General features: G+C 38.7%; 1 protein-coding gene across 4 annotated transcripts in view; it reads left to right on the top strand.

Annotated features, from left to right (window-relative positions):
• Window positions 1-23404, top strand: part of ARFIP1 (ADP ribosylation factor interacting protein 1) — a 104736-nt gene extending 81332 nt beyond the window's left edge. For all 4 annotated transcript variants that reach the window (XM_044224860.1, XM_044224862.1, XM_044224859.1 and 1 more), the window contains one exon: window positions 21510-23404. In XM_044224860.1, coding sequence (XP_044080795.1) covers window positions 21510-21665 — 156 coding nt within the window. In that variant the 3' untranslated portion in view covers window positions 21666-23404. The remainder of the gene's footprint in view (window positions 1-21509) is intronic.
• Window positions 23405-23637: the final 233 nt, after the last annotated feature.

Raw genomic sequence — 23637 nt, 5'->3', positions numbered from 1 at the left:
AATCAGATGTGCTTGTCATCCATATTTCACAGATGAGTGAATTTGTTTTACATCACCTTCTGTGTTCATATATGCCCTTCACTTCTGATCTTTTGAACCTTGGTTTCCCTGATCTGTCCACTCTAAAGTCGTTTCTCATTTATCAGGAAGAGTTGACATACCTAGGCTCTAGGAGAAGTTCTAGATTCTGGGAACATCAAAGTTAGTATTTGAGCTGTGGAAAATAGACTGAAGAAATGATTTGGGGCCTGTCTCCATCTAGTGCATTACTGCCTAAAGTAGCCGTGTTTGTTGTATCTGGAAAACAGCTTTCATGCTAATGTGAGAAATAGAAAGGAGGTACAGAGGCGGCGGGTAGAACAGAAATTGTGTACGTCTCTGCCCTTGCTTGGCCTCACTTGTTTTATGCTGTGCTGGGCTCTGCTGTGCCCTAGAGCGGAGCAGCGTAGGCTAATGAATAGGCAAGGTGGACTGTGTCCTTTGTAAAAAATTCCAGATTAATAATGTGAAAACCTGAGTTCCATACCCACCTTTGCCTCCTGCTTATTTCATGATCTTGGACGAATCTCCAAGCCTCTGTATTTTCCTCTAGAAAATGAGCGTAAATCATGCCTTGTGTTAGGTGAGTGAAAAGACAGACTGTCCTCTGTAAAGTACCATTCACCATTATTTGTAGGATTCCTACTGTGTGCCAGGCTCTTTGCTAGGTGAAGGGATAAAGAAGAAGGAAGATAAAATTCATGATCTAGGGAGTTACAAAAGCATAGGATGGGCTTGTTTTCTAGAAGTTATCACCTTCGCACCTTCCCCTGGTGGCTTTTAAACTTAACCTGTATCCTGCCTACTTTGTTTCATGTTTGCTGATATGAGCAGAAATTGACATTAGAAAAGATGTGGCAGGAGACATGAACTGTATTTATTTCAGCATATTAATTTAAAATACTAAATTTATATCATTTGGCATTAGTTAAGTAATAGTTTCTCAGTAGCAAAAGTAGTGAATTAACCATAAAGGTTCAAATCTTCAAGGAAATCTTTAAGAGACAGGATTTCAACCTAGCCTTGAAAGATCAGGAGGACAGGCCTAAGAGATGTGGGAGGAAAACTTGCTTGGCAAGGGCAGTGGCCGACATGTGCAAATAGAGGAACATTTGTGTTTAGCAGAGAAGTAGACTACCATTATAGGACATAACCTTGATGTGCTTTAAAGGAAGAGAGAATCAGAAAGGTAATTGAAAGCCACATTATATTGAGCCTTGATCCCATAAAGATTGAATTATAGCCTCAAAAAGGATGCATACTGAGCAATGAGGGACCAGCCAGGTTTATAAAGTTTTAGTGTCTTTCAGATGCCTCTCATAACCAACTATATGTAGTTGGCATTAGAGAATTTGTAACGTTAGGGGGCTTCTGGATGGTTCAGTTGATTAAGTGTCTGCCTTTGGTTCAGGTCATGATCCCTGGTCCTGGGATCAGGTTCTTTGCTCAGGGGGGCCTGCTTCTCTCTGTCCGTCTCCTGCTCCCTCCGCTTGTGCGCTCGCTCGCTTTCTCTCTCTGTATCAAATAAATAAATAAAGTCTTTAAAAAAAGAAAGAAAGAAAGAATTTGTAAAGTTAGGAGTAACAGAAAAAAAATATGACTTAACAGGGTGCCTGGGTGCCTCAGTGGTTTAAAGCCTCTGCCTTTGGCTCAGGTCATGATCCCAGGGTCCTGGGATCGAGCCCCACATTGGGCTCTCTGCTTGGCGGGGTGCCTGCTTCCTCCTCTCTCTCTCTCTGCCTGCCTCTCTGCCTACTTGTAATCTCTGCCTGTCAAATAAATAAATAAAATATTAAAAAAAAAATATGACTTAACATTCTTCAGGCACTATAGCTTAAAGGCAGATAGACAGTAGAAGCAAACCAGTGAAAAATTTCTTAGCCAAATGAGAGTCTGACCTATGGTTATTGCAGTAGCAGCAGAAAGGAAAGAATACAGTGATTTCAAGGCTGTGTGGCAGGGGTTGGAAATCAACAGAGGAAGCTAGTTTGGCTGGAAGGTTGTGAGGGATGAAGAGCGGGTATTTGTTCCAGTTAGCCTCGTGTTTAGTTTGAGACGATGACAAAATACTCACATGGAAATAGTTGGTAGGAAGTTAATGATGTGAGTTTGGAGTTTGGATGCACAGGGTCAAGGCCTCAGAGATAAAGATTTGGAAATCATTGCCTTTTGAGAATAACGTTGTCATATGTTTTTTTTGTTTTGGGGGGTTTTTTTTTAGATTTTATTTATTTATTTAATAGATCTTATTTACTTATTTATTTAATACTTATTTATAATTACTTAACATTTATTTATTTATTTATTTATTTAACAAGTAGGCAGAGAGAGAGGAGGAAGCAGGCTCCCCGCTAAGCAGAGAGCCCGAAGTGGGACTCGATCCGAGGACCCTGGGATCATGACCTGAGCAGAAGGCAGAGGCTTTAACCCACTGAGCCACCCACGCGCCCCTGTCATATCTTCTTTTGACGTTTTTTACTATGAAAATTTTTTAAACCTGCCTTTATTCTCAAGGATTTATGTTCTTAGAGAGTCTAGAGATAGTCTTTGTTTTCAGCTTTCCACAGTTGTCAATAACCTGAGTTTCACTTTGAACCCTGTATTTGAACCCTAAAATACAATCAAAGAAACCCTGTTCTTTTTATCTTATTTAACTCTTCAAAACTGTAGAGATAATATTGATCTCTGTCACTTTAAGCAATCAGTAGCTCTAATTTGGATGAAGACAGATTCATGAGAAAACTTTTTTTTTATTGTTAAGCAGCCTTTTTACCCTTTTATTTTTAATAGCTCTAACAAAGGGAGGAAAAAGCAAGGCTTTAGGCCTAGAAACTGTCTGTCATCCCTGTTTGCTTTCTTGGCAGTGTTAAATGCCTCAAATCTTGTTTTTCTCTTCTTTTGTTGAACTGTAACTGAATTTGTACCTTAATATCTCCTTTATACATAGTTGTCAGATAACCTACTTAGCATTTGGATTTTAACATAATATAATATACTCTTCCTATTTCTTAAATGTTGTGTGTTGAATTTTTAAGAACATAAAAATTTATTTGAAACTTCATTGAGTGTGCTAGTTTGTAATTTGATAATGTCCTGAAGGCTACTGCTTTTTTTTTTTAAAGCTGTTTTTACAGCTTTTGCGGGGAAGAAACTTTCTTTAGGTTCTCATTTCATGGCTTTTGGAGTGTCTTCCCATAGCAACACTTCTTTTCTAAAATGAGAGGCCAGATAACCAAACAGCTAAAATGGTGCATAAAGTAAAAGCAAATAATCACTGAATAAAGGACTAAGAAACATTCCAGTGACTGTTGTAATAAATTTTCATAGCCAAACATTGTGAGAATGTTTTGTTTGTTTCATTCTTAGAACTTTAAAAAAGATTTTTTTTTTGAGAGGAATTTAAAGGTCAAGTCTGAGCTATAGTTTAGAAAATTGATTTGTTATATGTCCTTAGTCTAAACTTCCTTATCTCTGACAAAACAGAGGAAATAGGTGTATAAAATACACATATTCCTGTGTTTGTGCTGATAGTGCACATATCTCTTATGTATAACTTGCTCTTAATGGAGAAACTTTAATTCTTCTATTATGTGAAATCCATACTTTATCCACCCACTGCTAAGATACATTGTGTTTACATTTAACCTAAACAACTCTTATTAATCTCTGATATTCTCTTCCTTGTTTTACTAAACGACATTTGAGTTGCGTAGCAATAAAAACGAAGTTAATTAGGCTCTTCTAATGTTTCTTTTCATCATTCTTTCTCCTTTTCCACACCTTTGAGTAATGTAACATGAGCTATTTTGTGACTTAAGGCAGTTTATTTACCTTTTATTGTTCCTTTCATGGTTCAAAACAAAATAGACACTACTTTAGTAAAGTGAAGAAAATAGACATTTCTGGTGTTTTGTAGACTTTGTGAGAAAGGTACCATGCCTCCTTTTATGGCCCTCGTGATGCCTAGCAATGATTTTAAATATATAGTAGTTATTTTAGCAAATGTGTTTGCATTTCTTCCCAGAATTAGAGGCACACTGCAGGGAAGATAAAGAGATGCAAGAAAATGAGAGTCGGCCACGACAGGATAGAAGGGCAAATCCTGATTACTGCATTCTTTGCTTTAGTGAGGGCAAAATATACTCTCTCAGAAATGCTGCTTTTTTGGTGCCTGGGTGACTCAGTGTGTTAAGCCTCTGCCTTTGGCTTAGGTCATAATCTCGGGGTTCTGGGATCAAGCCCCACATAGGGTTCTCTGCTCAGCGGGGAGCCTGCTTCTCCCTCTTCTCTCTGCCTGCCTCTCTGCCTACTGGTGATCTCTCTTTCTCTCTGTCAAATAAATAAATAGAATCTTAAAAAAAAAAAAAGAAAGAAAGAAAAGAAAAGAAATGCTGCTATTATCTGCAGTGTATACTGTTGCATGGAAAGAGGAAGCAAAAAAATAGAGAAAAATCTGCACATGAGTGTGAACAATTCATGTTTATTTTTTTAAAACAACTTTTTATATGGCTTAGAATCACATAAAATACGAAAAAATAACTTAAGATTTATATTTCCTGAAAGATAACTATAATTCAACTTGGGAGTGTAAATCTCATTTCAGGGCTACAAATGCATTAGAGGAAAAAAACCTGAATGTATCAAAAGATTCAACAAAGCATGGGTGGCTCTTCCTTAGGCTCAGGTCATGATCTCAGGGCTCTGGGATTGAGCCCCGCATCAGTCTCTCTGTTAAGCAGGGGGCCTGCTTCCCCGGCTCCCCACCCCGCCTCTCTATTTGTGATCTCTCTCACTCTCTGTAAGAATAAATAAATAAAATCTTAAAAAAAAAAGATTCAACAAAACAGCTTAGGGTATAAATAAAAAGAATCTTAACTTTTTTATATTCTTATTTTAAGAAAGGTGAAATATACTCTTATTTTAAGGTAATGTCAGGGGCGACTGGGTGGCTCAATCAGTTAAATGTCTCAGGTCATGATTCCAGGATTCTGGGTTTGAGCCCTGCATCCGGCTCCCTGCTCAGCAGGGAGTCCACTTGTCCCTCTGCCCTTCTTTGTGCTCTCTCTCTTTTTCTCTTTGTCTGTCTCAAATAAATAAATAAAACCTTAAAAAAAAAAAAATTAAGGTAATGTCAGCCAAGCAGCTATAACTGTAAATGAAGGGTTCTTTTTCCTCTCTTATATTTCAGTGACTTGAGCATGACAGTGGGGACAGGAAAAGATGAGCCAGACTTGGGAATATATCCTGGACACATACTTGATTAATATGGTTGGACTCTTTCCTGGACGCATGTTTGATTAATATACTTAATTTAAATATCTTTTTAAAAATCACAGTCATTCTTAATCAGGTTGATGAAAAGACTTGTTTTCACTCAACACTATGTTTCATATATAATCATAATATAATAGTATTCCTGTATATTAGGATTTCTTTTTTACTATACTCTTAATACAGCATTTTTTCTAATATATTAAAAAGTATTTCATGTGTATCTTATAAAGAATTTAATTTTTCAGAGAGCAGTCTATGAAATAAAATGGGAAGCAGGAGAAGGAGAGAATACACAGACAACAAAACACCTAGAACAAAGTAAACGTTCTCATGTAATATGAACCAGCTATATATGTAGTTGTGATGATTCAGTGGCTGCAAACAAATACTATAATAGGAAATACTTGAAACCCAGTACATTCTTTTAAAAATAGGCTATAAATGTTTGGGAAAACTTGGAAGTCAAAGGTATTCTTTGTTTGCTAAAGCTTCTCTTTGAGAGGTAAAAAAGTAAACCTCTAAATTTTAAAAATGGATATTTCTTGCCAAATTTTAAGAAACATGTTAATCATTACTTAATATGTACAAGCCCATACATTCTTAAAATCTCCTTCTCCATTGTCAAAGGAAAAGGACCTACTCTTGATACTTTTTAATTATTCATACCAATCATTTACTATCATCTTTATTTCTATAACTGGAGGTACAAACAGTTCTCTTGGTATTTGCTTATAGGTCAAGTGAAATTATGTTCCACAAGTAAAAGGACCCCACTGATTCTAAATAAAAAATTAACATTTATGGACTGAAATGTGGAAGTATGTATAATAAGCAACTCAACACTATGCCAAATATGATTACCTACATTTGGATTTTATGAAACATTCCCTTTTTCATGCACCTTTACTTCCAGACTTAATTCCTGAGTATATTTCATCATATAATTTCAGGTTGTTATTCTTTTTTTCATTCAAGTAACAAACTTTTGTCAGATCTATATGTGTACCAGGAAGAGTTCTGGATATTGGTGATACCCAGTGAGCAAAAGCAAAAACAAATTCTACCCTCAAAGAGTTTGTAGCCTAATAAAAGTAACAACTGTGATCAAATCACACCAAACCCTGTATATAAAATCTAGGATGTGACCAGTGCTCTCAAGGAGAGGTACATGGTTCATTAAGAGTGGCTAGGGCAGGCTTCCATGAGAGAGTGATGTTGAGCATTAACTAGGTAAAGTGAGAAGCAAAGAATATTTTTAAAAAATAGCATGTGTAACAGCCCTGTGACAGAAAAGGGTGTGGTGTGCTCAAAGAACAAATACGACTAGAACCAGGGCAACTAGAGCATAGAGAGATGACTGGGAGGCAAGCAAAGGCCAGACCATGCAGGTCTTATAGACTAAAAAGCTATTTTAGTCTATAAGACTAGTCTTATAGACTAAAGCTATTTTAGTATCGATAGGAACCCATTGAAAATATTCTTGGTAAATGGTAAGTCTGAAGTATGGCCCATAGATCTTAGAACCTAAAAGTAAATATAGTAGTTTAGACGAGATGATGAGAGCTTGTTTAGGGTGGTGATAATGGAAATGGAGTGAACTGAAGGTGTTGAGAGATACTTAAAGAGTAAACCAAAAAATATATATATAAAATACTAGGAGCAAATTGATATATAATTAGTAGCTTTAACATTTTATTCCTTTACTCATCAAATATTTATTGGTTGTTTTTTAGGTGCGAGGGTTAAGTAGTAGAAATATAATGGTCTTGCCATTATAGAGCTTATGGTCAAGTAAGAGAAATAGGCATTAACAAATAATTGCATAAATACGAACTATGACAAGTGTTATAAAGGAGAAATTGAGGAATCATGTGAGTATACAGAGGGGACTTGGCTTGGCATGGGGTATTGTGGAAGCCTAGAGTAAGTGACATTGGGCTGAGCTCCGGAAGGATGTAAAGGAGCTGACTAAAGGTGTGTGGAAGAAGCAGATTTTAAATGGAAGGAATAGAATATGGAGTTGAAGGGGGAGGGAGAAGTTCTTAAGCAGCCTCCATGTCCAGTGAAGGAGCCCGTCTTGGGGCTCAATCTCAGAACCCTGAGATCATGACCTGAACAGAAAATAAGAGTTGGCCAAAAAAAGAGAGAAATCACAAGTAGGTAGAGAGGCAGGCGGAGGGGGAAGCAGAGAGCCCAATGCAGGGCTCAGTCCCAGGACCCTGAGATCATGACCTGAGCCAGAGGCAGAGGCTTAACCCGCTGAGCACCCAGGCGCCCCTGCATATGGATTTTTTAAAGAAAAATAATTGTTCTATCATAACAAATTTTGATGAAGCTTTTCTGTTAAGTTTATAAACTGTTCTTAGTTACATAGGATCAGAATTTTTATAAATTGTATAAAAGATTGAATTCTTAATCTTAAAAAAAGAAGTTTTCCGAGGTGATATAGAACCATACTTATGATCGAAAACTATTTTATGAATGTAAAGGTGAGTGTGAACAGGCCATTGGTTTAACTGTAGGTTTTTGTTGCCTAGTGTCCAAAGGCCAATGAGAACAGGGTCACCTAATAGATAAAAGGAAATATTCAGTTCCTTAACTATTCTTCTATACCTGAGTTAATTTTTTTTTTTAAGATTTTATTTATTTATCAGAGAGAGAGGGAGAGAGCGAGCACAGGCAGACAAGAGTGGCAGGCAGAAGCAGAGGCAGAGGGAGAAGCAGGCTCCCCGCCGAGCAAGGAGCCCGATGTGGGACTCGATCCCAGGACACTGGGATCATGACCTGAGCTGAAGGCAGCTGCTCAACCAACTGAGCCACCCAGGCATCCCCTGAGTTAATTTTTTTTTAATGTTTTATTTATTTGAGAACAAGCATGGTGGGAGGGGAGGAGCGAGAGGGAGAAAGAGTCTTAAACAAACTCTGTGCTGAGCACAGAGCCTGTCTTGGGGCTTGATCTCAGGATGCTGAGATCCTGACCTGAGCCAAAAACCAAGAGTCAGACACTTAACCCACTGAGCCATCCCAGGCACCCCTGTACCTTAACCTTTAATTTTTATCTAGGTGCTCAAATGCTATTTTGAATGATTTGTGGTACTTAGTATTTCCTCTAGCAACTTGAAAGTTTAAGTTTCTTTCTTCCCCTTTTGGTTACTGTGCTACCACAGCTTTCTCCAGTAAAGCACATACCATACTATGCTGTGAGTGAATGTTAGTGTGTTTCTTTCCCTAGATGTAAGCTGCATTGGTGCACCTGCAGAGCATTTCCTTTCTGCAGCCAGTGAATTGGTGAACACTGATCTTTGAGTAATCTGCATATGGAGGAGTTCTCTATAAGTATTTTGTGTATCTGTATGTATATCTATCTGATCTGTGGTCTAGATGATCATATACCAGTGTACAGATGATGACACTGATGTTCAGAAAAGTTGAATAATTTACCCAGTCTCAAAACCAGATCAGGATTCAAATCTAGATCTCTTTCAAATCTAGATCTCTACAGCCCTGCTTTTAATTGACTGTGATGCTATAATGCTGCTCCAAGTAAGGTTCTTAAAATAGCAGAGGGAGAAGATGGTAGATGACAGAAAACAGAAGCCATATTAGTCATATTGAAACCTGGAGCTATTGGAAGGAAGGGAGGAAGGGGAGGGAGCTAATGCTTTGTAGAACAAAAGGGCAATAGATATTTTTGCTAAAGGGGGAGAAAAACCCGTGCATTGAGAATTTTAATGTGCCATTAGATAAAGAATTACAAGACCTTAGCACTGTTCTGAGACCTGTCATTACTGGAGCTTGTGTTGCATCAGTTATCTGCTTTTCAAAATAGGACTGCCCTTTTTTCCCTTCTAAGGTGCTTTTTTTTTTTAACCTGCTTGTCCGTGATTTGTTGAAACCTATCCCAATGAGTCAGAAAAATAAAATCTGTTCTTCCACCTCCACTTGTAGTTCATATTTGTCTTTCCTACTCTTACTCCCTTCCTAATGCCCACACCCATATTTTTGATAGTGCCTTTTTCTCAGCTGGTAGCTGCTTTGACATGACAAGCATTTCCAAAGCTATTGCAAAGTAATAAAATTATACTTCACAAACCTAATAAAAGGGCAAGACAGATATAACCTTTTCTATTTGTTATTTTTCTGGTTTCTTACTTACTAAAAAAAAAGATCAGTGATGGGCAGAGAAAGCATGTAATTACACATTTTTAAATAATGCCAATAAAGAAGAGAGTTAATTCTTTACATGTTAGTGGTTGGAGACTTCTTACTAAAGAACAATTTTACGGGTGCCTGGCTAGCTCAGTTGGTGGAGCATATGACTGCTGATCTTGAGGTTATAAGTTGAGATCCCATGTTGGGTGAAGGTTACTTAAAAATAATTTTTTTTAAAAAGAATGATTTTGTTTCAGATTTTCCTCACATGTTTAAGCCGAGATGCTATCCCAGTATTGTTCATTTAATATAAACCCTTACTTTATAGAATTATTGGGAGAGCCAATAATTGCTTTGAAGAAACTTAACAGTTATAAATATATTAAAACTAGGGGTGCCTGGATGGCTCAGTGGGTTAAGCCTCTGCCTTCAGTTCAGGTCATGATCCCAGGGTCCTGGGACTGAGCTCCTGGGACTGCTTCCTCCTCTCTCTCTGCCTGCCATCTCTGCCTACTTGTGATCTCTGTCCATCAAATAAATAAATAAAATCTTTAAAAAAAAAGAAAAAGTAACTCTTCAGGGCATCCAGATGGCTCAGTTGGTTAAGAATCTGCCTTTGACCCAGGTCATGATCCAGGGCTCCTGGGATTGAGCCCCAAGTCAGGATCCCTGCTCAGCAATCCCTCTGCCCCTCCCCCCAACTTGTATGCGTGCATTCTCTCTCTCAAATAAAAATAGAATCTTAAAAAAAAAAAAAAAAACTCGTAACTTTTATTTGAACTAGAAATTGCCTCTTTTTTAATTGTTTCAGTGTCTCTGATAAGCACGTGTATAATTAATCCAGGGTGCCTGGGTGGCTCAGTCGGTTGTGCATCCAACTCTTGTTTTGGCCCAAGTCATGCTCTTGGGTTTCTGGGATTGAACCCCAAGTCAGGCTCCACACTCAGCAGGGAGTCTGCTTGAAATTCTCTCCCTTTGCCCCCCCCACCAAAATAAATAAATCTTTTTTTTTTTTTCTTAAAAGAAGGTATGTAATTAATCTAAATTTGATTTGAAAGAGAAATTCATTTGGTAGAAATACAGTGCCTTTTTATGGCTTTGATGCCTGTGAAGTAATACTTTTAATTTTTTAGTCAGTAAACTTTGTAAATGGTATTTATCTTCTATTGATATATGCTGTGTAGGCAGGAGAAAGTTTTCAGTGTAATCCACTTGGCATCAACTTTCAGTCCTGCTCTTAAATTTCTCTTACCCAGTTTCTATTTAAAATCTCAGCTTGTCTCTGCCTTAGTAGTCAGTGTTGAAGTTTGTTTTGCCCTTTAACAATTAAAGTATTGTATGGCATATTTTAGGTCATTCACCAGATGTTGCTGTAGTGGATTTGCTTATGTCTGAGCTGGGTTTCTCATTGTTTGGCAGATCTTTATGAAAGTTCTTTGTAATTGAGTTCACAAAGATTTAGTGTATTTCTAAATTACTGTAATTGTTTCCGATGTTAGGTTTTGAAAATTTGTCAAATTTGTCATCATCCTGATTCTCCCTGGAATTGTTACCTCTTTTTTGCTCCTTTTAAAAATCTCTGCTTTTCTGTGGTATTTCATTTATCCTTATAACCACTTTAAATCATTTCTATGTTAGGACATGCATAGGTAAATTCAATATAGGGTTTTTTTCCTGCTCTGTAAGTATGGAAATGGTATATTAAAGTTTAATACTGTATTATTATTCATAATTTTAGAATGAATTAACTTTTCTTTCCTTCTTCTGCTCCAATCATTGTGTTAGATTCTTGTCCCGAGATTATTTAAATGTAACTTTAGAGCCAACAACAAAATTTGGAAGAGGTTAAAGCGTATCTTCCATACATTTCTACCCTTCCTTTAAGTGCTCTGCCATACCCTTTTTGGTCTGTTTCAAACTTTGTTTAAAAGCTTTCCAAATTGGGGCGCCTGGGTGGCTCAGTGGGTTAAAGCCTCTGCCTTTGGCTCAGGTCATGATCCCAGGGTCCTGGAATCGAGTCCCACATCGGGCTCTCTGCTCCGTGGGGAGTCTGCTTCCTCCCATCTCTCTCTCTCTGCCTGCCTCTCTGCCTACCTGTGATCTCTGTCTGTTGAATAAATAAATAAAAAGCTTTCCAAATTGTGTATTGCCTTATGAATAGAGTCGGGTTGGAATAGGTGGAAGAACATGGACCTGTCTTGGGAGAAGACACACTACATCCCAGCCCATCTGCTTCCTAACTGTCTAACCTTAGGCAAATTACTTAACTTTCTGAGTGTTTTATTAACTGTAACATGGAGAGAACAGAAGCCTGTACAGAGTAGACGGGATGGTCACATATCCTCTGTCACATGCTTCATAGGGCGCCTCGGTGGCTCAGTCAGTTAAGCCTTTACCTTGGCTCAGGTCGTGATCGCTGGTCCTGGGATTGAGTCCTGAGTCAGGCTCCCTACTCAACAGAGAGTCTGCTCGTCCATCTCCCTCCGCTCCTCCCCTCTGCTCTTGCTTGCAGTCTCTCTCACTCTCTCTCTCAAATAAATAAAAATCTTTAAAAAAAAAAAAAAAGTGCTTCATAAAAGTGATACCCACCATATCAAAATACAATCTACCAAAAATACTTGGCTCTTTTTTTGATTCTCTGTGCTCATCGCTTCTCATGATCTGATAGCATAAATATAAACAAATGTTAAGTTGAAAAAGTGTAATGACCCTAAAACATTTCCTCAAACACTTTTGACATTTTGTACCTTCTCGTAAAAGTACAGTCTGACCTTTCCCCAACCTTACTTTCTTCATCTCTCTTTCTAAACCAATTCCGTTTGAGAAACCACAATCTCTCCTAAATTGACCTTCCTAAGGCCAAGTAACCATTGCAAAAACTAGTCATCTTTAAAATTTTATTTGAGAAAAAAATAGAAAATCAAATTGTATTTGCAACTGTTTTTCTAATATTATTTGTTCTTAAACATTCTGAGGATTGAACCCCAAGTCAGGCTCCACACTCAGCAGGGAGTCTGCTTGAAATTCTCTCCCTTTGCCCTCCCCCCCCCGCCAAACTGGCATCAGTCAGAACCACATTGATGTTATATGAATACATATTTTAGTGCAAATTAGTTCAGGAAAAATTTAAAGAAAATTAAGCAAAAATGGTAGAAAAGCAAATGTGTTTAATTCATTTAGTATAGAAAACATATTCATATTGATGATTTATTTTTATTTCCATTTACTTTTGGTTTAGTAATGGTTTGATTGGTTAAAGAGTATCAGTTTACCATTCCTATTTAAATTTGCATCTGATTTGTAAGACATTCTACCAAAACTAAAACTTGTACTCAGACACCACTTACATGATCAGTGCTAATAGAAAAATGAGGTAAATTATCTGTTTTGGCATAAAAAGGCTTCTGAGATTAAAGTAACAATGAAATTGTATACGCTATTTCCATAATTAAAAAGCTGTGAATGCCCAAAGGCGCTCTCTATACCAGGGAACTGCTCTGAAGTGTGTATATATTTTTAAAGGCTTACACATCAACCTTCTCACAATTACTGGGAGAATGTTTTTGTGGAAATGGGTATTGTATCATTTGTTGTGAAAACTAGAATTCAGTCTTAAAAAGCACCCTCTTCCCTTGATTTCCCATGGATTAAGTTTCAGCGGGAACATTTTGCATACAGGTAATGCACTGAGTTTGAGGCTTTGTTCAGTGGGCTGCCTGCCTTCCTTAGCTATAAGAAGACGTGGTCTCTGTGTTGTGTTTTTCAACTACCTCAAGGTGGTATGGAAACTGACTCTTCAGTTGCCATATGTGACTTTTGTGTTGACATTTGTAGGGTCAGATAAAAACTCTGTGATGCTCTTTCCACTTTGTTTCGGACTGTAACTTTCAGACCGCTGTAACAGCTTTCTCCAGGTATAATATGTGAAACAGACCCTGTGCTCCACTCTCATTGTCTCCTTTAATTATAAAACAGTGAGGATTAAGATTCAAGTCAAAAATTCTTGCGACCCAAAGAGCAATAAAGTAATTGGCTGGAACCTATTTTTGAAAATTAGAATTTCACACTAAAAGTACAGAAACCCCATAGTTGCTCTGTAGCTCCAGGAACCGAGGATCATCCAAAACTAAAAACAAAACACCAACAAAACAGAAAGGCTAAATCATGTTTAGTAGGGCAAAGTGGAAGATTACTTTGTGACCCAGGTAGGTTACTAGTACAAAAGCCTTTAAAAAAAAAAAAACCTCTAAATAGGGAAGAGTATTTAATTAATGGGCTGGTTCATAAACTTGTATGTAAGTTTTCAGTTGAATTTCATAAATCTCCAAAAAGAGAAGCTAGTTTTTGTCCTTAAAAATAAATAGGAGGCAGGGGGATGGGGGTGGTGCCTGGGTGGTTCAGTGGGTTAAAGCCTCTGCCTTCAGTTCAGGTTGTGATCCCAGGGTCCTGGGATCAAGCCCACATTGTTGTCGGGCTCTCTGCTTGGTGGGGAGCCTGCTTCCCTTCCTCTCTCTCTGCCTGCCTCTCTGCCTACTTGTGATCTCTGTCAAATAAATAAATAAAATCTTAAAAAAAAATAGTTGTACAAATTTATACAACAATCAACAGTGCTCCAGAGTATTAATTGTTTTAAGTTTTCTCAGTCTCCTTATAGAGGATATAAGATGGCACCCCAGTGTAGCTGGGGCACAGGGATGCGAAGCAACTGGCTCCAGGAGTCCCAGACAGACCAGGTTCAGCTACCCCCACTGACACTAAGAGACCAGTGGTGGTGAAAGGAGAAAAGAATTTCAGTGCAGCCAACAGCAGGAGACAACATCTCAAAGACTTGTCTCCGAAGTGCTGAAACTGCTTCTGGGTTTATATAAGGAGAATGTGGGACGGAGGTGGATGGTTACGTGCAGGTGGGCAGTAAAGGTCAAGTCAGTAGTCGCAATGGGGTCAGTCACGTGTGGTCCTGCTGGCTTACAGCAGTCCTTCTTGCTTGAGGGGTAGTTTGGGTTCCTATCACGGGATGTTTTGCCTGCAAGGTATCTTGCCTGACTTAAGAGATAAGCTAGGAAGAACTTAATTAATTAGAAATTTTGAGGTCACCATGGAGGCAATTGAAGCCCCTTTCTTCAACTTAGTTTTAATTTGCACTTTGCTGTTTTCTAATGAGGCAGCATATCTTTTCAGCCTTAATTGACCAATCCTGTTTTCTCCTCTGTGAAATACCCATCTGTGTTGTTTGCTCTTTTTAGTTGGATGGCTTTTGTCAGAGTTTTGCACATTTTCTGAATACATATCCTTTGTCAGCGTAATGGAGATATATTCCCTCGGTTTGTAACTTGTCTTTTCACTATCTTTGGATGAGCAGAAGCTCTAAATTTTAATGAATTTAATTTCTCAGTCTTTTCCCTTACGGATTTTTATCTTTGAAAAGTTGTTTCCTATCTGATGTGGTTTGGGAATATAGGTGAGGTTCGGTGGGGTGGAGTCCAGAGCCCATGACCAAGTAAGAATTCTTGATACACCTTTGGGGCAAAAGGTTGGTTTTATTAAAGCACAGGGACAGGACTGGAGGGTAGAAAGAGCTGTTGCACGGGGGTCTTGAGGAGTGGTGATTATCTACTCGGGTTTGGGGGGAAGTTAGGAAAAGGGAGCTTTCAAAAGAACTTTCATATGCTACAGAGGACTGACCCACAAGATACCACAGGCCTTGCCGTTGTCAAGTTAAGGTTGTGTTCCCCTCTAGCAAGGCATTAACTTTAAGAAAGTTGGGGGATTCCTGGAAGAATGTCACACAGGTCCCATTGAGGAGGGGTGGGGTGGGGGGAGCTTGTAGGGTGTCAGCTTATGCTCTGTCTTCAGCTAGCCTTCTGCTCCCTCATCATTTCTAAGGTCATCTAGGAACTTTTCCATCCTCTGTCAAAACATACTGCTCCTGGACCCCTCCTTTGACCAGTCCCTGACAGCCTTCTCCAGAAGCTCTGAAACTCAGCCACACAGGCACAGGTGACTGAGAAGAGCTCAGTTTCAGAAAACATTTTTATGTAAATAGGAATCAAATAAGAGCTAGCCTGCAGTGTTTCATTTTACTTATTTTTCGCTAGTTATCATTTTAGTTGACCAGTGCCTTACAAGAAAGAGATTTTGGGGGGCACCTGGCTGGGTCAGTCATAAGAGCATAGGACTCTTGATCTCGGGATTGTGAGTTTGAGCCCCACAATGGGTGTAGAGATTACTTAAATAAATAAAACTTTAAAAAAGAAGAAGAAGAAAGAAAGAAATGAGGAAGGAAGGAAGGTAGATAGATAAATAGATTTGGTCCTGAAATCAGACTCCACTCATGTAAGGTAAACCCTGGTTATAACCTTAATTAGAATAATCTGACCTTTTCCTCGTCTTATGCAGAGTGCCAATGTACCATTTTAAAGCTGTTTTAAAAGCGATTGCAATGTGAAATTTGTCTGCCTGGACATAGAGAAAGGTCAATATGAATTAGTAGAATTAGTAGAAGTCTGTATTAAGCATGTTTTAAACTAATTTTTTATGTAATACTATTTATTTGAGTATGTAATACTATTAATTTGGAAGAAGTACCTCTGTGGTGCCCAAAAAATGTGTTTATTTTAGAAGCAGAGAACTGTGGACTTATAAATTGACCCTTAAAATTTCTTAGTTGGGGCACCTGACTGGCTGAATTGGAGCAGGTGACTCTTGAGCTCAGGGTTGTAAGTTCAAGCATCATGGCGGGTATAGAGATGACTTAAAAATTACATCTTGAAAAGAAAAAAAAAATTCTTCTAAGGGGATCTGTCAGGCAGAGGAATTCCTTCTGCAGCATCCCAGGCTGTTTTCTGCCCTTGAACAGAAGGCTGGGTCAAGGCAGTCAGTGTTGGTAGCCAGCTGTGCCCCTGCATCTTCTCAACAACATTTATTTGCTTAGCACACACACCCCTTTTTTTTTATTTCCATTGTGCTAGGGTAAACTTCACATCCATTTCTGCCTTTGGAAAGGAGAAAACTCTTTCTTCTTTTACACTCCTAGCACTTTTCAAACACTCCTGACACCAGGTGTGTGGGGTTTTTCCCACACCATCTAATTCTCCATCCAGTTCACCGGCTGGGTATTGTACGGGTCAGTTCGGTGCTGACGCTGCCCTCACCCCTCCACCTTCTGACAGCAGTCGCAAAACAGGTTGTCGCCTGTGCTTCTAACCATACATGAAAGGTTTCCATAACCTCCTCCTCAACTAGGATTGTATGCTAGACTGTCTCACAGAACCCAAGAAAACCGTGTGCTTTTAGGTTACCAGTTTACTACAAGGATGATTGAAGGATACAGATGAATAGCCAGATGAAGAAGTGCACAGAGGTCAAAGTCTGTAAAGGTCCTAAGCACAAGAGCCTCTGTCCCCATGGATTTGGGGGTGTACCACTTTCCTAGCCTGTGGATGCATTCACCACCCAGAAACTCTCCAGATCTCATACTTCAGGGGTTTTTATGGTGGCTTCATTACACAGGCATCATTGATAAAATCATTGACCCTTGGTGGATTATTCAACCTGTAGCCACTGTCACCTCCACAGAAGTAGGCAGCTGGAGCCGAAATTCCCATCCTCTAATCACCATTTAGTTCCCCTGACAACCAGCTATTATCCTGGTTTTCTAGAGCTTTCCAGAAAAAAATATTTTTTTCTCATTAACATAAAGTCAGGTGTGGTTGTTTATGAATAAAAGTCATTCCTTTCACCTTTATAGCACTTGGGGCTATTTCAGGAACAGGAGAAGACACTAAATAATATAACAAAAGATGCTCCCTTCCCTCTTAATCACTTAGGAAACAGGGGTTTTAGGTGCTTTGTGCCAGAAATGAGGACAAAGACCCAAGTATATATTTGTTATTCTGAATCACATTATCATAGTGTTCTTACAAGTTCCAAATCAGTTTCTAAATAATTGAATTATTATTTTACCAAGAAAAGTCAATATGGTTTGACTATCTAGTAGGTAAATGTAGATTCCACTGAAACTGAATGAGGGCTTACTCTGTGTCAGACAGTGTGCTAGGTGGTACCTCATTTCACTTAACCCTTGCAATGACACTACATATGCAGTTTGGTAATGGGATCCCTGATAAATGGATAAAGACCTTGGCCAGTGAAGATAGAAGCAACCTGTACCAGATTTCACAAAGAAAACTGGGAAGCAGTACAGCATGCCTCCTGATTCCAGAGCTCACTCTTGCTGTAAAGAACGATACAATACTAGTAACAGGGATACTTTCCTGAAGACCTAAATGAATGACACATACAAATTTGGGGAGGCTGCAAACAGTATCGAACTATGCCTAATGCAGTTGTCAGGCCTTCCTAGAACATTGGAAGTGAAGTCTTCAAGGATACTATATTACATTTACTCCAAAACGGCAATTAGATCTTGGGATGGGTTAGTAGCATATATGCCTCTCTTGTTTGAACCTCTCTTTTAGGAATCTGTTTCCTAGCTGCTCTCTCTCTCCGTTCCCTCATCTCAAAACCACCCCTGACTCCTGACCTCCCCAGGTACTTTTCTTCAGTTCCTTTACTTACCTCCCAGCTTAGCCTTTCCTCTTTCCAAGCCTATCTTCCCCCTTTTGATTTTCCTCCATTTCGCTGTGCTTTCTAAAACCCTTCTTCATTGCTAGGAAACTGCATTCTTTTTTTTTTTTTTTTAAAGATTTTATTTATTTATTTGAGAGAGAGAGACAGTGAGAGAGAGCATGAGCGAGGAGAAGGTCAGAGAGCGAAGCAGACTCCCCCATGGAGCTGGGAGCCTGATGTGGGACTCGATCCCGGGACTCCAGGATCACGCCCTGAGCCGAAGGCAGTCGTCCAACCAACTGAGCCACCCAGGCGTCCCGGAAACTGCATTCTTAACCTTTTCATAGACATACCACTTATGTTTTGTTGCATAGCGAAGTACCCTAAACTTGGTGGCCTAGAACAGTAATGATTTATTATTTAGCTCAATTGTTAGTTTGGGAAGATGGGTTCTTCTGGTTTCACTCTCAAATGGAAGGCTTCCTGAGCCGTGGGCATAGCTGGGACGGAGGCTCTCTCTCCCTGTAGGCTTCTCAGAGGAAGGCTAGACTGCGTGTCCTCGCAAGGTGGCGGCAGTTGTCCAAGAGGGCAAGCGCTTGCTTATCAGGCTTCATTTTCTAATATTACATGGCCAAACTCATTGCAGAAGACTTTCCAAGGGTGTTAGACAATACTGAGAAGAGTGATTCTTTGGGGCCATTATCGTAGCAGTCCAGTATAATCAAATACTTTGCTCACTTCCTAAATTGCCATTTAGAAACCTGCTTTCCCTATGATCATCCTGTTTCCTTAATAATTGCCCTTAGGTTGTGGCTCATTATCCTTTGAAATATCCCCCATTTCTCAGAAGCAGAGGACAAGGGACTTAGAGTTCTGCTGTCCCAGTGCTCCTCTCCAACCCTTCTTGAAAAACCTTATTCTGCCCATAAGTGCCCTTCCCCACTTTTTTAAAGTTAACCCAATGTACTTTTACTACCCATTTATCATACCAATTTTCTGCTGCTGTGTGTGCCTTGTATTCTTAAATCCCTAGTATAGTGCCCGATACGTGGTGTTCAGTGTCTCATGGTTGGCCTTGTATGTGCTACCAAAGGTTCTCATTATAAAGGTTGCAGGCCTTAAATGTCTGACCAGGTAAATTCAAGATCTACCCCTTTTATTTCATACAGACATTTTTTAGTTTTCATTATTAATTGCTATGTGGTCCTCTTAAACTATCTGTGCTAGAATTTTTTTCTCTTTATCAGAAGAGAAAAAACTTTTTTTTGTTTTAGACAGCTTTCAAGTAAATCAGCAATGCCCGATTCCCCAAAGGTCTGAGAGTTGGTCTGACCTCAAGGCTTGAGATACTCATTTCCTGGGATGCCAGTACTTATTATTGTTTCTGGCCTCCCTTCACTCTTTCCCCACCCACTAAGGATACAAGCTCATGAGGGAAGGGATTTTTTTTCTGTTTTCCTAGGAACAGTGTACAGCACATGAAAGATATTTAATTAATACTAGTTGAATGAATAAGTGAATGGAATAAAAAATATCTAAGATATTTTGAGGAAACAACATTACTGAAAGTGTGCATGTTGCAAGCCCTTTGTTTTTTTAAATATTATGTATGCACCTAGAAAAATTCTCAAAGGAAACACGATAAAACATTAATAGTGATTTTTCAGGTGGCGGGAAGTGGATAGGTGCAAAAAGTATGGATTGGGAAGTTTTACTTTATAATCTGGAGTGTGTGTTATTTTTAGAATACTTTATAATATTTTAAAATAAAGACTTTACAAATTAAAAATATCCAATATGGAGGTTTGTGTTATTTCCTTTGTAGAGGTAGATGGATAGCGAAAAGTCTAGAGAGACTATTAGTATGTTTTCGTGTGCTATAATAAAATGAGTGTAAAGGTCATACCTCTGTAAAATGCCATGTCCTGTTTTTCCCTTAGCATTGTATATCAGATGTTTTTACATCACTAAAAATTATTAAAGCTCATTTTTTAAAAAGATTTTACTTGTTTTCAAGAGAGAGAACACAAGCGGGTGGAGGGGCAGAGGGAGAAATAGACTCCCTGTCGAGCAGGGAGCCCGAGGCGGGCCCCAACCCAAGACCCTGGGATCGTGACCAGAGCTGGAGGCAGATACTTCACTGACTGAACCACCCAGGCTTTAGGGGCATAAAGCTCAATTTTTTTTTTTTTTAAGATTTTTTTTTTTTTTTAATTTATTTGACAGAGAGAGATCACAAGTAGGCAGAGAGAGAGAGAGGAGGAAGCAGGCTCCCTGCCAAGCAGAGAGCCCGACGCGGGACTCGATCCCAGGACCCCGAGATCACAACCCGAGCCGAAGGCAGCGGCTTAACCCACTGAGCCACCCAGGCGCCCCCGTAAAGCTCAATTTTAATAAATATTGCACTGGATGGATAAGTCAGTATATTTTATACTTTATCGTTGAACTTTCACAGTTATAAATGAGGGCTCAGGAAACAGTTTTATTCATAAATCTTTGTAATGCTTTGCTGGTTTCTTTAATAAAGATTTACAGAAGTGGCTTGGTTTAACTTGGTTAAAACATACTGTTACCTTTAGAAGTACTAAAACACTTGAAAATAACAGAGAGTCTTGTGAACTTTAAGTACATTGGCTTTCTGGGCAGCACTTGCTGCCACTTGGCTTGATTCCTTGCAGAGAACCTCAGTATTTCAAAATATCTGGCCTACTCTGTTTTACATAAAGCTTAGCCTTAATGATGTCCATTTCTGGTATATAGCATATATTAGATAGATAGATAGATAGATAGATATAGATATATTTATATATAAATTTATATAGCATATATTGTATATAAAAATATATATATATTTATATATAAATTTCCCTCTTCAGTATTTGATTTTGAATATATTTAGTTTGAGGTGGGATTGAATAATTTTTTTCTTTTAAGATTGTATTTATTTGGGGGCGCGTGGGCGGCTCAGTGGGTTAAAGCCTCTGCCTTCGGCTCAGGTCATGATCCCAGGGTCCTGGGATGAAGCCCTACATTGGGCTCTCTGCTCAGCAGGGAGCCTGCTTCCTCCTCTCTCTCTGCCTGCCTCTCTGCCTACTTGTGATCTCTCTCTGTCAAATAAATAAATAAAATCTTTAAAAAAAAAAAAAGATTGTATTTATTTATTTGACAGGATTTAGTAATATTTTTAATTAATGCCCTCAGTAGCATTCAAATATGGTTAACAGAATACACAGCTCCTTAAACTGACCTATTCCGTTTAGGGATATTAAGAAGTCATCAAAGGGCTCAGTGATCCCGCAAAGTGATATACTGTCAGGGGTGTGTGTGTGTGTGTGAGAGAGAGAGAGAAATACTTGGTCATTGTTAAAACAGCTTTTCCTGATGACCTGCGCCATTGAATGAGGACATGTGATAAGTCACCTTCTATTTCATTGCCGTTGGTGTTAATGCTTGGTCTCATGATTCTTCGTTCCCAGGTGAAGGTGCTGCACAATCAGCTGGTCCTTTTTCACAATGCCATTGCCGCTTACTTTGCCGGGAATCAGAAGCAGCTTGAACAGACGCTTAAACAGTTCCATATCAAATTGAAAACCCCTGGAGTAGACGCCCCATCTTGGCTTGAAGAACAGTAAAAATCACACCCGGAAAAAAGAAAGAAAGAAAAAGAAAAGTCACGTCGTTATATTTCTAAACACACCTAATAAGAATTAAGCAGAGTTGGGTTAAGATTAGGGAAGTGGTGACCACAACCATTGTAGTGATTCTTGCACAAACAGCTTTAATTTTTTCCCTTTTTCATACTTTAACAACTGAACTGTTAAATTTGATGGGAAGGTGGGTGATTTTAATGTAAACATAATTTCTATAATCTGAACACAATTTTCCTTTCTGAGAAATCTTTTTGTATCGTGAGGGTTGATGGCTATTTCTGTAGTTTGAAAACATCTAATATAGATTTGCACTGACCAGATAAAAATTCAAGGTTTTTGGTCCTGGAAATGGGGGCCAGTTGTAACTTTTCCAAAGGGAGGTTTACATGATTTGTATCAACATCAGATATTTTATATATGAATATATTAAACATCTTTAAGAGATTCATCTTCATGTATCATCTTAAAGAAAAAAGAAACTATTTTGCAGAGTAAAATTATATGGTGTTCCTGCAGCGTCCACACACAGGCGGCAGCTCTAATGGATGACTGATTGGCTTGTGGAGTTGTGGCAAATACCTTTTTAAAAATGATTCTGTACTATTGTAATTTTGTTTAAACTTTTTCTTTCTTCCTTTTTTTTTTTTTTTAAAGACGCAGGAATCACACTGTCATTTCTCTGAGGCCTTTGAGTTTAAGAGTTTGCATCACCCAAAGTCACTGGGCAGTTATGTTAGCAGTTTCTTTGCATTCATAATGAAACCTGCTTAAGAGAATTATTTTTGGCAGGTGGACTTGGGAATAGAAACTCTTGATGGTTTCTAGAGTCGAAATCTGTGCTTGGAAAGCGAGATTTCGGGTAAATTCCATTTTGACAGAAGTGAGTTCCTAGACAGCTTTCCTTGACTTCCATATGTAACAATACCGGTTAAGCCTTAAATCACAGATATGTGCCTTCTCAGAGATAGTAATTCTCATCCAACCAATGTACATAATCCATAAAGAAACCCCTTTCAGATAATGTTCGGTGTATCTGTTCCTTCCTTGGAAAGGAACACCGTGTATCAGTGTTGGGTTTCTTTGTATTCCTTAAACCGCATTTCAGGTTTATGGTAAAAGCAACTTTTGAATTTGCTGTTTGGATTTGCTTCATTCCTTGCATGGAATGAGAAGACGGAGGATTTTTTTTCATTTGAGTAACGAAAGGTAATCTGGGACAGTGCAGTGGTAACAAGAAGAAAGGGGATTGGAAAGGCCAGTACTGTTTCAGTTGCTCAGCACTGTTGGGTTTGTGTTACGTCTCTGACCTGTCCGCTGTGTGGTTCTATCAGTCATGTAAGCCTTTTATGTATAAGTTCTCTCGATTTTTGTCATAGACATAAATTAATACGTCTTCATTTCTTTTGTGTTGAAATGAAGTACTAAAAATAATTACTGTTATACATGAATTTTGTGGACTGTAAGATTTGTTATATATGTTCAAATGCCTTGTAGCTGGCTTTTTAATTAATATGCCTGTTTTCAGTGCTTACTATGTACAATGTAATGTGATTGTAAATCATAAACCTATTTTAAATCATTCCTTCCTGTATATTTGTACTCTGACAGAGCCTTATTTTATTCTTCCAGCAGAATTACTACTTGTGATAGTTCCTGTACATTCCCCAGAATGTGCCTCTGGTGTGAATTTTGTATTCTTATTAAAAGTATTTGCTGCACTACCTTCTTTCTCTGGCTCTTCATAATTTAAGAAGCAACTATCTGGAAAAAGAATAATAACAGGGGCACCTGGTTGGCTCAGTCGGTTAAGCATCGGCCTTCAACTCAGGTCATGATCCCTGGGTCCTGAGACTGAGCCGCACATCGGGCTCCCTGCCTGGCACGAAGCCTACTTCTCCCTCTCCCACTCTCCCTGCCCTGCTTGTGTTCCTGTTTTCATTCTCTCTGTCAAATA

Source organism: Neovison vison, chromosome 11 (assembly GCF_020171115.1).
Source record: "Neovison vison isolate M4711 chromosome 11, ASM_NN_V1, whole genome shotgun sequence".
Taxonomy (NCBI): Eukaryota; Metazoa; Chordata; class Mammalia; order Carnivora; family Mustelidae; genus Neogale; species Neogale vison.
Note: the sequence above shows the minus strand (reverse complement) of the source record. Positions and strands in the feature narration are given on the sequence as shown.